This window comes from Pteropus alecto, unplaced genomic scaffold (assembly GCF_000325575.1).
Source record: "Pteropus alecto unplaced genomic scaffold, ASM32557v1 scaffold89, whole genome shotgun sequence".
Taxonomy (NCBI): Eukaryota; Metazoa; Chordata; class Mammalia; order Chiroptera; family Pteropodidae; genus Pteropus; species Pteropus alecto.
The window spans coordinates 1,483,861-1,500,209 of NW_006443130.1; the positions used below are offsets into that span (position 1 = coordinate 1,483,861).

Consider the following 16,349-nt stretch of genomic DNA (forward strand, 5'->3'; position numbering starts at 1 on the left):
CTCTGGGTGCCGCGCGCACGTCGGCGGCGCCTTGCGTTTGGACGGACGGACGGACGAATGAACGAATGAATGAACGAATGCACGCATGAGCGGCACCGTGGCGGCGGCCGGCTCTTCCCTTCGGGGCAGGTCGTTCGCCGTTAGGGACTCGGCCCGCCGAAGCCCGGGCCGGTGGCGGTCGCGCGTAGCGCTGGATGGGAGAAACGCGCGCACCCCGAGGGCCCGAGGTGTGGGGCCGCCCCCGAGGCACCCCAGAGCCCCCCGAAGCTCCCAGGGTGGATGTGTTGAAATCCACGCACCTGCCCCGAGGCCACGTTTCGGCCCTTCAGAATCAGGCCTTCAACACTTACTACCGAAGACCTCTCCCGGGGCACGGGCTGTAGAGTCATGTCAGACTGTAATTACATGACGTCGCGCGGGCCAGTGGCCCAGGACGGGGAACCCCTGCGGGGCTGCAAGCGGCTTCCCGGGAGGAGGGTGCGGGGCGGCGCGCTCGTGCGCCCAGCTGCGGGAGGGCACCTGGTGGACGCGCTGTGTCACTCACGCACCTGTCGCCGTGAGAGGAGCCCTGGGGACTGGGCTGGGGGCGCTGCGCACGGCCGGCGGCTCACTCTGGCGTCGTTTGTAGGAGAGGTTGGAAGAGCAATGCATGTGAGTCTGACATCATGATATCCATCAGGCAAAGGAAAGGGGTCAAAACCACAGAAGTTTCTGAGGATCATGCGGCACAAGAAGAAAACGTGAAGTTGGAAGATAAATTGCTGTCTGGTAGGTGATTTAAATTCAACCAGCATTTGGGATCGCTTTTACTTCCGCGTGTTAAAATGCCACTCCCATAGGCTAAAAATTCAGTGAGACCTAACAGTTGAGGAAACTCATTCTAATACCCAGTGGTTTAGTTCCTCAGATAGTTTGCAGTTCGATCACACTGGTTCTACAGTTGTGGTTGGATAAAAAAGGAAGGGGGAAGCCCTGGTTCCTCGAGCGTCTTTCAGTGGCTGGGGGTTGCCAGGCAACCCTGGGCCGTCCCAGCCATGCTTTCCCCTTTTCTGGTTCACGTCCGCTGATCGGTCAAGGCAGCCCTGCCTGGGTGAGTTCCTCAGCTCATTAAAGCACTGGAAGATGAATCAAACAGTTTTTCAGTCTTTATTTTCAGTCATTTTCCTGAAATTTTATTCTTTACTCTTTTGTTTGGTGGGAAAAGTGGTCAGAATTTCATGTTTTTAATACAATACTAAAGACACTTGCTAAGCCATACGTCACCCGGCCTTAATTACTAACCTCTCACCTCCAGAGTTCATGAGCATGGTCAAGGTTTTTAAAAGCAAGGGTGAGAAATTCCATCTCCAGACAATTTGGGTTCTCTGACAGAAGTTAGAGAGAACCAGCCATGTCAGTTCTTACCAGCCAGATCTAGTAATTTAGAGAAACAATTTTATAAAATAAAAGTGATCTGTATTGAAAAATCAGGCCATGCAACTCAGCTATTAGCAATTTCGGACGAGACGGTGCTTTCTGAAGACCTTATTCAGTGCAAATTTAAGTTTGGTTTTTTAAATTAAAACATAACTTTGAGGGCTGTTTTACCAAAGCAATATTTGTTTATACCAGGAAAATCACCCGAAAGCTAAAGAAAAGCAAAAAAGGAAAAAGTATTCCCCTAAACCCACCCGTTCTGAGACTGGCATGCAGGACACTTCATCTTGCCGTCTACGTCGCCCACAGTGTGAACCTGCCAGCGCACACGCCTGTGTGGCTTCACAAAGCTGATGTGCTTTTGCTGTGGTTCTCCCACGTTATGAACATAAGTAGTCAATGTATTTAAAAAGATTGTCAGTGTATCCTCGTGTGCCCAGAGCGTAATTTATTTTACTAATTCCATGTTGGATATTTAGATGATTTTTTGACCTTGTGCCTGTGCAAACCACTGTGATAAATATTCTTGTGGCCAGATGTTCATTTAAAACTCTAATTATTTGGGGGGGTGACGGTATGCCTAGATACAGAGTTGCTGGCCACACAGTAGGTGAACACAAGTCGTAAGCAGACTGTCTGCATCCTAGACATGCAGACCACACGCTCCTCCGGAAATGAGCCTCGCGGCCCCACAGCAGTTGCCCAGCTGGGTGGGCACAGGCTCTGGGCGTTCGCTGAGAGAGGTGATATCCCTTCCACAGGAAGCTCGCGCCCCAGAGTGGAAGTGGGCAAAGCGGTGCTAAGTGTGTGGGATCAGATCTGGGGTCACAGAGCAGCCCGACTGTCCACTAGGGACACAGAAGCTCCCCCGGTGACGGGCAGCTGGGACTTAGCATGCTTGATAGTCTGAAGGAAGACTGTTAACTTCTGTTTCCTTTTTCTAAAAGGTTGTAGCAGTACAAGATTATGGAAGACTCTGTCATTTACAGTTGGGGGAACCATTGCCCTTTGCGTTGGACTCTTTACCTCTGTCTACCTGGCCACTTTACACGAAAACGACCTATGGTTTTCTAACATTAAGGTATGAGGCTTCTACGATCGTTGTGTGATTTGCTCGTTGGTGTATCCATTTGGTAGCCATGGAGGCGAATGACCACACAGGCCGTACAGAGGCCAGTCTCTGACAAGGTTTGGCAACGGAGTAAAAGGACCACATTTGTGAGTTTAAAGTAGCATCAGAGTCCCCTGAGCCAGCGCGTCCTGCCGCACCACCGTGCCCCAGCTACCTGGCGGTCACGCCACCCCGCGCTTTTCCGGCTGGGCTGTGCCATTGGTGCCGGAGGTGGCGAGTGACATCTTCTGACGAAACCAGGTATAAGAGGACACTCCCACGTACTCTAGGGTTGAGGATTGATTCTGAGAATTATGTGTATGTATGTGCAATACGAACATTTTTCTTCCATTGCGTACAGTAAAAAAACAAATTGGAAAGCCACTGCTCTAAACCGTGGGGTCTTCATCTCCACAGGTGATGTCAGCGCGTCCGCACCTTTCCAGCGGTGTGTGCAGGTGGTCGGGGACGAGCCATAACTGTCATCACATTCTCAGGAGGCTCTGTGATTTTATAAACACCAGTTTCCTGTTCTCTCTTTAAACATTTCTAGATGTCACAGTATTTTCAGAACAAATATATCACATTCGTAAGGAAGCTTACACATTGCCAGTGTTTTTCATCCAAATATACCATGTTTTTGATCTAAAATGTCATGATCTTTGACCTATTTACCACCGTGCTTACAAAGGCAAAATCGACCTTCAGAGGTCAAAGATGTGTCATCTGTGAGGACATTTCAAAGAGTCAGTGTAGAACCTGAAGACAGTTCCCAGAGAGTCTTTCAGTGTTTTGCGCTTTGGTTTCCTTACTGGAGTGAGCCTCCAGAAGAAGAGCGCTTTAAATGACACACTTCATTTGTATGAATCATTCCTGGTATGCTTATTTTTAAAACCTGTCACTTCACTTCATAGGTATAGCATGTGTTTATATCTCTTTATACAAATCATCATGATATCAAAGAATAATGATTCCTTAGGTGACAGCTGTTGGTTTTCTTGTCAAGAAAAACTTTACTCACCTGTATCTCTTTAAAACGAGGTGCTTACAAACACATTCCGTACAGTTAAGCAACTTAATGCTTACTTATTAACAAGTATGTGGGATAAAGGCCCAAATGTCCCTCCATGGGTACATAGCCAAAATTGAATGCTGTGACTATCATAAAATGTACTGAAAGAGACCGTGTGATTTAATTTTAACCGGTAAGTTTAGTTCTTTAATCTGAAGCTCATATGAGACCCTGCTAGCACCCTCAGATAAGCACGCCCCATCATCAGGAGACCCAGGCATCCCTGACCTTTCTCTCTCTGCCCTCATGAGGTGAGGAAGTCGTCACACTTTTACCTGGTGTTTGTTGAGCACCTGTTCCGTGGGAAACCCCGAATCAACACCGTGGGCACGTGGAAGGATAACAGGCTTCTGAATTTTCCAGCAGGCCTTCCGGGGTAGTGAATGGATCCAGCAAATGCATACGACGCTCCTGCAGTGCGCCAGCAGGCACTGCTGTCAGAGGCGGCAACACTGCCGGGCGGGACAAGGCGCCGTCTGGGAGGGGCCCGCCGGCGAGTCGCAGTGCTTGACGCCAGCACTATGCTGCGTAGGACGGCATCGTAGGGGCACGTAGCAGGGGGCCCGCCCCAGCTTTAGAACAGGGACAGTTTTCTAGGGGACGCGATGGTCAGCAAGACCCGAAGGGCGAGAAGGGTTAACCAGGCAAACTGGGGGTGAAGGGACGAGAGCAGAGAGTTCGAGAAGGGAGACAGCCTCCCTGACCTTAGAAGCCACGTTTCCTCCCTCCGCACGGACCGCATGACGTCCTCGCCGTCCTCCGGGGCGCCCGTGCGCCGTTCTGTCTGCCCAGCAGGCTCCCCTCCGTGGCCCAGGCCTCACCTCTAGGTCCCTGCCCAGTGGCCACTTAACACCACCACACCACCCCCTTCCCTCCCTGGCCCCCTCGGCCGCCCTCGTTATATTTTACTTGTCTACTTAGATGGTAAATTCCATGAAGGCGGAGGTTTGTGTCTCTTTTGTTCTCTGCTTAATCTCCCAGCAGAATGCTTGTCACTTGTTGGTCAGGAGGTGGTCGTTGAATGAATAAATGATCTCATGAATGAATGAGGTGGGTAGACTGGAGGAAGAAGGCACCAGGAGAAGCCCAGAATCCAGTGGGGACCAGTTTAATATTCAGGCAGAGGCTGCTCACTCCTTCTGACCGATATCTGTCTTTCCTTGTTAATTGCATTATTCTTTTCGTTGAAACATAAACCTCTTGGGATCAAGGGCTAAATTCTTAGACCTTTTCATCTTTCCAGCAAACGGATATTCAATGATAAAGTTAATTCTCGTTTGGCTAAAAGCACTCGAGCTGCTCAATTTTTTAGTCTTTTTTTCCTTATGCTGCCATTTGCCACTGCTAGGCTCTTATTTATTTGCTGGTACGGAATCAGTATGTCCGCCCATTGGATGCTCATGCAAAGCACGGGGTCTCCATGACAAACAAGGCTAGTGCTCAGTGCGGTCGCTACAGCAGTACCAGGGCCGATGGCGGCCTCAGTGTCAGCCCAGTGGAGAAACTGTCACTTCAGCAGCAGTCTAAGCTCCTTCCCAGCCTGGCGACTGTCACTCGTTACAGCTCCAGTCAGCTCGGGGGCAGGAATCATTCATTCTGACAGAGGGACATGGGTTCAAACAGCCGGGAAACCGCGTGTGCCATCAGTGCGTGCCGCAGGCATGGTTGCCAGTGCAGAGCTGTGAGCAGGGCTGTCCTCTGAGCTCCCTTCTTGGCGAGACGATTTGTCAGCCCAGCGTGAAACAGGTTCCGTTTATAAAGTTAATCTTCCCATGGCTTCCCCACTGTCCGCAGCCTAGTTATTGGGGGGCAGTTTGTATAAACGGGAGTCATTTGCGTGAGATTTTAAAAAACTGATGATATGCTTCCTTTGCACATTTGCTGTCATCTGTCTACAAGGGCCGGTGGCCTTTCGTGTTGCCGAGGGCGCATGTCACTCACCGTGAGCGCTCATTTTGTTCTCGATGCTTTTTCCTTCTGGTACGTCTGCTGAATTACTATCTAAGCTACTGCTTAAATGGCTAGCTGCACACGTCCTTAAAAAGACAGTTCCTTTGTCTTTCCCCTTCTGTCTCGTTATCTGTAGGGAAGGTGCTTTCACTCTCCACACGGTGCTCCCGGGGACCCGTGGGGACTGAGCATGAAGCACCTGCCCGGCCGCTCCCTCTAGTGCAGAACGCCGCCACTGGACGTTTTCGTTGGCACAGTCCACCAGGCGAAGTATAAATGGCTGTAAAACTGGAAAAGCGTTTGACTGAGTAAAGCAGATGTTCTCTTAGCAGGAAGCAGATGTAAAACTTGCCAGTGTCTGTCTGATAAAGTATAGCATTTGGTTCTGTACAGCTGGTGCCGAGATCGCCGATTCATCATGTTTGAACGCATTTTCGTTAAATAGGACCCTCCGTTCTTTACACAGTCTGGGCGCATCGCGGAGGGGGTGGGGCACGGGAGCTTTCTGCCCTTCGTGCTTGGAGCGGCGCTTGTCCCTTCCCACCTTGATGGAGTCAGCCTTTTATTCTGAGAACCATGCAGGCTGTGAAGCCCCCACGAGCGCATGACTGCTGCGGGTCTCCAGGCTGATTCGGGGTACAAGGTTGGGGTTAGAAGGTTCCACTGGGGGCGGCCATGCTTGGAACACTTCAGGGCAGCTGGAGAGAAGAAAGGGAATGTAACTAAACTTAATGGTTTGGGTTTCTTTTTTTTTTTTTTTTTTTTTTCCCCGCACCAAGGAAAGCTAATATTTGCTCAGTTAACGTCAGTTCACAGCCTCTGTTGTTACTTGACCAAGTAGGAGTTTGTACATAGAGTAGGTGATACCAGCTCCGTTTTACGTTCTCAAAGGCAGGAGAGCCGCTTTTCTCAGAGACCGAAGGCGAGTGGGTTAACGTGACCGCTCAGGGCTCTCTGCCGCTGTGGAAGACGCGTCCCGGCTCCGTGGCAGACATGGGAGTCAGAGCCGCCGCGTCCTGTCGCTCCACCCCCGCCTTTGCGTGGAGCAGACGTGCTGATCACAGTGAATTTCAGAGCCCGACTCGGCCTTCTTTGTAGTGTTTGATTTTTCCAGGATAAACTCGTTTTATACAAAAGGAAGCTCATTATTTAAGATTTGCTACCTACCCCTCCTCTCTTTTTTTTTAAGACTTAACAGCGATAGAACATAATAGTTTGTTTTTTCAAGGTCAATAATGGCATGTTTATACTCTTAGGTAATTGAGTATTTCTTCAATGCTTTATTCATGAATTGATTTATAATACTTATTTTTAAAGGATAGGAAAAATAGTTAAAGGGTATAAGAAATAATTTCCAAGTCTGATGATAAATAGCATAAATGGTTCTTTTAATGAAATATTTATTGCTATTTGAAAAGAGTCGGTGGTAGGAAAAAATAAAGATGCACTAAAAGTTTATTCACTGCAAAGCCAGACGTGTCGTGTTCGTCGTCCTCCCCCGGTGAGGCTGGGTTTGTGGAGCGTGGAGCTGCCGTAGCGGGAAAAGGCGTAGAAGGAAACGACTTTTAGACACTGTCGCAGATTCTAGGACCTGGACTTTTGAACCCTGGTATGAAGGAATCTGTGATGACATAGATATAATTCTTAGTGCATTGATACTGTTTTTTATTTATATATGAAATACAAGCTCTAAGAGTATTAACAGGATTATTGCAGAAAGACTTCCCCATCCTCATTGCCAGCTGCCTACATACTTCATGTTAACGTTTTAAATTTTATAAAAGCGTCCAGCAACCACGTTGACTGATAGCTATTGCTCTACACCTTCAGTTCTTCTAAGTGGAGCATTTATGTGAAAGCAGTTTAAGTTCCTTGCATCCATTTTCCTACCTGAGCGCCTTCCTGCTGTGCAAGAAAAGCCCACACGTGCGAGGCCTGCCCCTTCCCCAGGAACGCCTCCTACCCCTACCGTAAAAAGAAAACTGTTCATCTCGTAGGCAGGTGTCTAAGGCAGTTACAGTTCTTTTTATTTGGGAGATATTTTTGTACTGATCCAATTTTATTTCTCACTAATATTGTAAAAATGGTGGTGTGAAATAAAAGAAAAATGTTAACTCTGAAAAATCAACTTAAATGGAACTAGATATCTCCATTTTAAAAAATGGTTTGTTATGGAAAATTTTAAGTATCCACAAAAGTAGAGAATAGTATAATAAGCCCCTATAACATACACCCAATTCCTACAATTATCAGCCCTGTGTTGTTTTCATTTGCCAAGATTTCTTAAGACTGTATGTTCAGAGCTGTTTTTTCCTTTTAAGTTGGAGTTCTGTGTCCTGTTTCTATAGTGACAGACATCTAAACAAAACTAGGTCACGTGAACTCATAGCCCTCACTTCATTTCAGGAAGTGGAGCGAGAAATCTCCTTCCGAACAGAGTGTGGACTGTATTACTCGTACTACAAGCAGATGCTGCAGGCGCCAACCCTCACGGAAGGTAAGCGCCGTGCGCTGTCTTGGGGTCGGCCGCGTTCTCTCAGTGTCTCAGCCAAAAACTACATGTGCACTGAAGCATGTTAAATGTTTCGTATAACTTGCATAATGTTTTCTTTGAACTTGCGTGTCTTTCCCCGTTCACATAGTCAATCCATGAAAATGTTTTGCTCTATAAAAAGCTAGGCAGCACTTTATATAATGCCCCTCTCCTTGCCTCTCAGCCCTACTCCGACCCAAAATTAATCTGTCTGCAGTTGCTTGATTGGGAAGAGGGCTTTGCAGCTCAAAGGCACATTGTCTAAGCAGAGGCACTTGATGGTGCAGACGAACATCAGGGCGGTCCCCAGTGCTCATACAGTCCTTTATTTCACAGTTGCCATTTCCCCATATTTCTGTTTCTCAGAAGTGTAGCTCGCACTCTTTAGCTTTGCTCCGGCTGATGGAAGCCCCAGAAAGGGTCTCCCTGTGTAATACACACTCGATGCACTTGACATGACACGTGACACAGAGTTGCCCTCCGCTAGCCTTTGCCTGCATCCAGATAGATTTGGGGCAGGAATCCTTCATAGCTGCCACTCTGTACTTCTGGTTTTATTACACTAAGAGACATGAGATTTTGCTTATCTTTCTTTTTGTGCTATAAAAATTAATCAGTTGGTTTCTGTGTAGAGAGCCAGATTTACCCATAATAAGGTTAATTACTCATCAGCCAAAACTTGAGGCTTTTAGCAGCCGTTTGATGATCGTTGCCTGTATCCATTATTTTAGCAAGGTGACAGAAGGGACATTTTAATTCCGTCGTTGTTCCTGTCATTATTAGCAGGAACTCTGCTATATAGAAAACCTTTTCTTCATCAGCTATTTGATCGCCCTGAGGTACAGTTGATATGAGGCAGGATAAGCGTTGACGTTTTTCCTCATGTGGTTATTCATGAATTCCATATCTGCTAATTGCCCACTTGCTAAAACTAGTCACCCCCAGAGCAGTATTCATGGCGTTTTCAGTCACTCAGTGCTGTCTCGTGTCCCAAGAGACAGAAGGCCATGAAGAAGGCACACGGAGCAAACACGCATGTTCCATGAGCTTCCTCCAGTGTGAGCTAGCGTTAATGAATCAACCGTGTATATTAAAGAAACACACGTAAATCAAGGTCACGTGCCAATCGGTTGCTAAAAATGTATTATCAGAGGCTTGCAGGACCCTAACACCATATTTCCTGATAGTTCAGTGTCACTAAGTCAGTTTGCACTGCAACTTCGTGGAACATGACTGCCGTAAACAGAGTCAGCTGTCCAGGCCAGTTCTCAGGATTACGAGCTGCTTCTCCAGCACCCTCTAAGGCAGCGCTTCCGACTCAGGGCAGTCATGTCCCTAGGGGACAGTCAGAATGTCCAGAGATGGTTCTGGTTGTCACAGCCAGGGGAGGGAGAGAGCGTGCTCCTGGGATTTAGCGGGTCGAGGGCAGGGGTGCTGCTAAACATCCTGCAAAGCACAGGACAGTCCCCACAACAAAGAACTGTCGGGCCCAGACGTCAGAGCTCCAAGAGTGCTGAGTGGGAAACTGCCATGACGGTGAACTGGGCGCCTTCTCCTCAGGTGTCACTGTGCACTTAGTTCACTTAAGTCATTTGTTAAGATTTTTCTTTTAGAAAAGTCCAAACATTTTTAAAAAAAGAAAGAAAGAAAAGGTAGACGGAGAGCCCTGTAACGGGTTTCCACGTGTCTGTCGCCCCACCGCAGCACTTACCAGCTCATGACTGGCCCCGTCACCTGGCTGCCCCTCCCTGTCCCCAGCCGGTGACTACAGAGTAACTCTGGGACAGCATCCTGCTCCATGTGCGGATATCAGTGTGTCTCTCTGAAGGATGGCAACTGTCTGCTATAAGCATGCCGCGTTACTGTCACTGTAGCACGATTCGGAAATTACTTACCGTCTGAGACGGTTATCATGGCCGTCACTTCTTCAGGAATATGAATGTTGAATAACTGAGCTACACACTCGAAACTAATGCAATATTGTATCATAGCTATATTTTAACAAAATCTTTTTTAAAAGAGTAATATCTAATGCCTAAATTTGAGATATTTAATTTCACAATTTAAAAGTAAAAAAAGAAAAAGAAAAAAATTACGTACTATCAAATATCCAGTCACTGTTGGATTCTCCTGATTGTCTTACCGATTTTTAGTGCAGTTTTTGAGATCCAAAAACCCATATGTTATAGTCATTTGCTGTGTGTCTTTAAGTGTTTCTTTTAATCTATAGATTCCTTTCCATTTTTTTTCTTGTAACTTTTTGTTGAAAACGCTGAGTCATCTATCAGGTTTTCCCACGTTCCGGTTTGCTGGAGCCTGGGGTGCCATCTAATGCTTCTTCGGGTCCGACCCCCACTGAGCGAGGCGAGGCGCTCCCGGGTCTGGGTTCTCTGCCTGGTGAGAAGCCTGCTGGAGGGTGTCACACCCTCCGCGTCAGGAGCATGTTCTCTGCACGCACTGAAGACTGTGAATAGTTCAAATGAATGATTTTAATTGTAATCATTTTTTCCTGATTTTTCAAATATCGACCTTAGGTTTTCATGGCTTAATGTATGATAACAAAACTGAATCTATGAGGACAATTAACCTCCTTCAACGAATGAATATATACCAGGAGGTTTTTCTCAGTATTTTATATAGAGTTCTACCCATACAGGTACGTTGTGCTCGGTGACGTTGAGTTGTTCATAGAAGACGAAAGTCAAAATCTGCCATTTTAAGTGGAAAGTTTCACATATGTTGTTCTGATGTTCAGCCGGCTTGGTATAAAAGCAGCAGTACCCTAAATCTCTTCATGAATATTGCGGGCTTTGCTTTTTACTTATGTTTTATAAGATATTTTGAACAGATAGAAGCTTCTTGGCTTATATATTTGTGCAGTGTAGAACTGATAAAGATTTTCAGCATAATCACTCCTCACATATCTTTAAAATAAAAAACATTGGAAAATGAGCAAATTGCAGGGACCCCTTCTAGCGTGAGTAAGGTAGAGCTGGACAGAGCCAGGCAGGAGCCAGAGTCGCAGGACCGCCCCCCGCTGTGCTGGGGAGGCCAGGGGCTTGGGATTAACGTCAGGCTTCTGAGTATGGACTGTCGGCTGTCACTTTTTAAATGACAGGGAGAAAGGTCGGGGCTTCCCTAACAAATACCTTTTATGGTTCCCTTTTACAGAAATATTTGGAGCCAGTTTATTTTTATATTTACACCTTGTTTGGACTCCAAGCCATCTATGTCACAGCCCTTTACACAACCAGCTGGCTCCTTAGTGGCACGTGGCTGTCAGGACTCTTAGCAGCTGTCTGGTATGTCACTAACAGGTGAGTTGGAATCGGTCTGCCTTTCTCCCTTAGCAGAAATGCAGTTACTTAACTTCCAGCTCATAGAAAGCTGTTCTGCCCCATTCGTCGTGTGGGGTGTTCTCTCTCGGCTGGTGTTTGTCTCACTAAGTAAGGCAGAAAGCCCTCCTGTGTGATTCCAGCTGGGGACAGGGAGAGCAAGGAGACTCTTCCAGGATAGCCCAGTTCCGTCACCAGTTTGCGGTGTGACCGGTATTTCTCCGGCCCCGTAGCTCAGCTCGTAAAGTGCTTTAATGATATCTTCACTATCAGCCTTCACGGGGTGAGTGCAGCTCATAATTAGCAAAGCACAAAGCACAGCGCACATGCAAGGAAGTTCTTACGTTATTTAATTACCTTTTATTAACTTCTAAATACTGGTGCGTTATGAGATGTCATTTTTTATAAACATTCAAGATGCATTGACTTATGCCTGCCCTACAGTCAGCAACCACTGTGGAGAAGGAGACTTGAACACAAGTTCTAATGTTGACTTCATTTTATAATCCTAAACAGATTACTTTTTATTATAGCCTCATTGAGTGCTTACTATATGCCAAGCACGTTACGCAAGGTGTTATGTATATTCTTTTAACAACCCTGAAGAGGAGGTTCTCTTACCACCATCCTAGAGATGAGGAAATTCAAGCTTAAAAGATTAACTTGAAACATTAAGGTATGTGTGTGTGCGCGTGCGTGTGCGTGAGTGCGCATGTGTGTGTGTGTGAGTGTGCACATGTGTGTGCGTGCGTGTGTTTGCGTGTGTGTGTACAAGCACATATATTTATATAAATAGATGCGCAGCTGGGCCGTGGTCAGAATTCCAACATGAAGCATGAGACTGCTCTGTCACGCTGCCTCTTATGTTTGGATCCAGCGTAGTCCTCCTGCGAGGAGCAAAGGCAGGTCAGATTGTCCATGTTAAGAGTGAGTAAATGACGTTTGTTTGCCACCTGGTAGGGGGTCCTTGGTCCAGCGTGTGCAGAGGTGAAACATAACCATACTTGTTCTCGAGGGCTCATGTTCTAGGGAGGCGAGGAGCTGGCAAAAAATTTAAGGCTCAAGTGGACAACGCTCGGGACACGGGGGGCACAGGATGCTGGAGTTAGAGCCACACTGCAGGGCCGTCGGCACGAGCCCCCCTCAGGTGTGAGCCCCAACTCTGCCACTTAGCCGACCGCGTGGCTGTGGACAGGCTGCCCCGTTTCATGTCATGGGGATGGTGATGAGGACGCGTCACTATTGAGAACTGTAACCGGGATCTGAGGCCACCTACCGTGACGTGCTGTTCACACTGGGAGACCGTGTGTCACCGCAGTGACAGCGACGCTTTGCTCACCGTGTCTTCCCTGTGCAGAACAGACACGACGAGAGTGGAGTTCACTGTGCCGCTGAGGGAGAACTGGGCACTGCCATTCTTTGCGATCCAGGTGGCTGCGGTGACATATTTCCTGAGACCAAACTTACGGCCTCGTTCTGAAGTGAGTTTTTATAACACTTCATGTGTCTTCTCATCGTCCAGTTTTACCTAAGAAGCGTCGGGAAGCGGGAAGCGCACACGTCCCAGCACACGCGAGCCCTTCTCATTCATGCCACTTTTTCAGCTCGAGTCAAACGAAGTCTCCTTTCTGAGCCTTTGCCTACTTTGCAAAGAAAATGTTTTCATTTTTGTTGTTAAAAATGTGCTCTACATGATCTGCCCTTAAATAGTTGCAGCAAACCCACGGGCAATTTCTGCGAAACTGTCAGAATCTGTAAGCCATCGCTTTTGAGGTGATCGGGTGCATTACCGCCTCCATTCCAGTGCGGGTACAGATGCCGTATGTGAATGTTTACATGCCAAGCGTCACTTCAGGCTATTTAGAGCTTAAATAACAAGTGCAGGCGTTTTCAGAGTGACAGTTTATGGCTTTTCTGTTTGGTTAGATCCCGGCTGCTCTTGAGCAAACTTGTCTGTGAGGCTTTTTATTACCAGTGGCATGGAAATGACACGAAGGTTTTCTTTCCACAGAGGCTGACACTTCTTGCCATTTTCGTATCAACCTTCCTCTTCAGTCTGGCGTGGCAGTTTAATCAGTTTGTGATGCTGGTGCAGGCGCTGGTGCTGTTCTCACTGGACTCCCTGGACATGCTGCCCGCCTCGAAGGTGAGCGCTACGCCTTCGCGCAGGCGGCGCTGCTGTCTCGTTTGCAGTCGTGGGATGCGCGTGCGCGTGCACGGCTCTTGTGTAAATACACAGTTTGGAGCCGAGTAGGCACGCAGCCCAGTTCAGCCATCTCAACTTTTGTCCTGCTTACCTGACATTAAAAGATGGATTTATTTGGATCGCGAATATCCTTTATGGCAGGGGTCCCCGACCCCTGGGCCACGCGGACTGGTACCGGTCTATGGTCTGTTACGGACAGGGCCGCATAGCAGGAAGTGAGCGGCAGGCGAGCAAGCAAAGCTCCATCTGTGTTCGCAGCCGCTCCCCAGCGCAGGCGTCACCCCTCAGCTCCACCTCAGACCGTCAGGCGTTAGACTCACAGGAGCACCGGTCCTTGGCCTCAGAAAGGTTGGGGACCGCTGCTTTATAGAGATGGCTTAAATTTTAAAATATAAGATAGCTCTCGTAAAATGTATTTCTATGCGTTGCCTTTTTTTTCCCCCAAGGAAATCGATGAGTATGTAACAAGTTTTCTGTGGCACTTTATAAAATTTTTATAGTAACATTTAACCAGTCCCGACTGACTGAACGAAGGTCACATGTGAAATAAGGCAATTATAGGGAAACTCTGGTTAGTTTCTCATTGTGTGCTGCGGTCATTCAATTGAATGGCTTTTTTTCCATGTGCAGGAATATGTTTTAATGTATCACTTATGTTTTTTAAATTGCTCAGTTACTATTCTGAAGTAGCAGTAACGTAAATATTTTCCACACGTAATAAAATGGTATCTCCAGAGCCAGGACAGCGACACACTCTGATACGGAAGAGTCGCCCTGCTTTACTTCGTGTCGAAGGGTGAGCGACAGTCTTTGGAAACTGACAGAATCTGAACTGGGAAGCATCCCAGGCACCCAGCAGGTTCACGGTGACAGCGTGGGCGCCACAGAAAGCGGCAGCCTGTGCAAGATGCTGCCCCCTCCCCAGGGAGTCTACCATCTAGCCTGGGAAGTAAAGACATAGACAGCATGGTTCATGTGCTCATATTTTTTGTTCTTTAGATCTTTTGGATTTTTCTGTAATGAACATAGATTTCTTTTTTTTTTTTTCCTTTTAAAATTAGAAAACAATAAAAGATACTGTTTTGGCACATGCAAAACTAAAGAAGAACACGGCTAATTTACTTCATGTTCAGTTCTAAACTGTTTTAAACTTTTCTATCTGGAACTTTGCTGGTAGTAGAAGTAGTCTTAAGTATCAGAATTTAAGGCGGAACAGTATTATAAAGAAAGAGTCCCAAGTCATAAAGTTGAGTTGCTGCTCTGCTCTGGAAAGAACTAGCTCTTTAAACTTCAGCCTGTGCTTCAGCTTCTCAGAGCTTCAGTTTATTCATAAATGAGACTCGCTGATCTCTAACCTCATCGAATGGCGAAGGATCAGGAAAAGGTGATACAGATTCAGAGCCAGATGTGGTGACAAGCACCGTCTTCTTGAGTTCGTGGCATCTTTCCATGGATGTTGGAAAATCTCTTTTCATCAGAAGCTCAAGTTTTCCATCAGAAATATGTGCAAAGGTTTTTAGAATAGAGCAGAACAGTAAGTGGTACTTTCAAGCATATACGTTGCTCCATTAGAGACAGAATGTGGAGGTTAATAAAGTCTTATCAGCCGCGAAACAGCGTGACACGTCAGTGCCCAGATTGTGAGAGCGGACCCTCAAAGGGACCCTCAAAGGGACCCTCAAAGGGACCCTCAAAGGACTCCGTGTGGCCCCAGACGAGGCGGAGCGGGTGCGCTTCTCCCTCGTCTCCCGCTACGCACGGCGCAGGCCCTGGACCACGGGCCTGAAACAACGTCAGGAGGCCTGAGAGGTGGAGAACGGAAGGCGGTCTGCCTCGAGGCCTCGAGACGAGGGAAAACGTGGCCGTGAGCTCCTAGGCTTTCGTTTGGCCTCATGTGAACCAGACTAGGTGCTGGGAAAGTCAGCACCCAGGAAACACCAAGGGACTCGGGGAAAAAAGCTCCACAAAAGGACCGGAAAAGGAGAAGCCTAGCCAGGCAGGAGACATGGGCGTTACCTGCCCTGCTGCAGCCAGATACAACCAAACGGCCGCCCCCACTGCCGCCGGCAGCCCGCCGCGCATCGGGCATCCCAGTGACCATCAGGGATGTTCTGGCGTGCAGTGCTGCTCGCCAGCAGGGTTCCCCTGAACGTAAGGTGTGCTCACGTTTACAGACCATGCAGTGTTGTAGTACAAACTGCCTTTTTTTTCTAGAAGTACGCCCAGCCAGTATAGAAAGAACCGCCAGCATCCAAAGGCACCATAATCCAAACAAAGGGAAACAAAACGATGGTTTATTTTTTCAAATACATTTGTGAATGAGTTGTTCTTCTCAGAGGTCCTGCAAATCAATGAAAAACACATGTGCACCCTAATAGAAAAGAGAACAAAAGGCAGAAATGCTTTCTAGAAGGAAAATGTCAAAAAGAATAAACTACTTAGGTATAAACGGAACGAGAAGTACTGACATATACTCTGAAAACTACAAAACATCGTTGAAAGGATTAAAGACGTCCGTACGTTAGAAAGACGCCCCTGGTCGTAGGTTGGAAAGCTCACTGTTAAGATGTCAGTGCTCCCCAAATCTGCAGATTCGGCACAGCTCCTCTCGGAATCCCAGGTGCGTATTTTGCAGAAACTGACAAGGTGATCATAAAATTCTCATGGAAACTCAAGGGACCCCGAATAACCAGAACAACCACGCAGAAGAACAGCGTTGGAGGACT

General features: G+C 47.4%; 1 protein-coding gene across 3 annotated transcripts in view; it reads left to right on the forward strand.

The window, feature by feature from the left end:
- Nucleotides 1-79: 79 nt before the first annotated feature.
- DPY19L3 (dpy-19 like C-mannosyltransferase 3) overlaps nucleotides 80-16,349 on the forward strand; it is a 38,748-nt gene continuing 22,478 nt past the window's right edge. For all 3 annotated transcript variants that reach the window (XM_006923420.3, XM_006923421.3, XM_015598251.2), the window contains exons 1-7: nucleotides 80-768; nucleotides 2,364-2,497; nucleotides 7,956-8,046; nucleotides 10,617-10,738; nucleotides 11,254-11,399; nucleotides 12,775-12,898; nucleotides 13,429-13,563. In XM_006923420.3, the coding sequence (XP_006923482.1) occupies nucleotides 666-768; nucleotides 2,364-2,497; nucleotides 7,956-8,046; nucleotides 10,617-10,738; nucleotides 11,254-11,399; nucleotides 12,775-12,898; nucleotides 13,429-13,563 (855 nt within the window). In that variant the 5' untranslated portion in view covers nucleotides 80-665. The remainder of the gene's footprint in view (nucleotides 769-2,363; nucleotides 2,498-7,955; nucleotides 8,047-10,616; nucleotides 10,739-11,253; nucleotides 11,400-12,774; nucleotides 12,899-13,428; nucleotides 13,564-16,349) is intronic.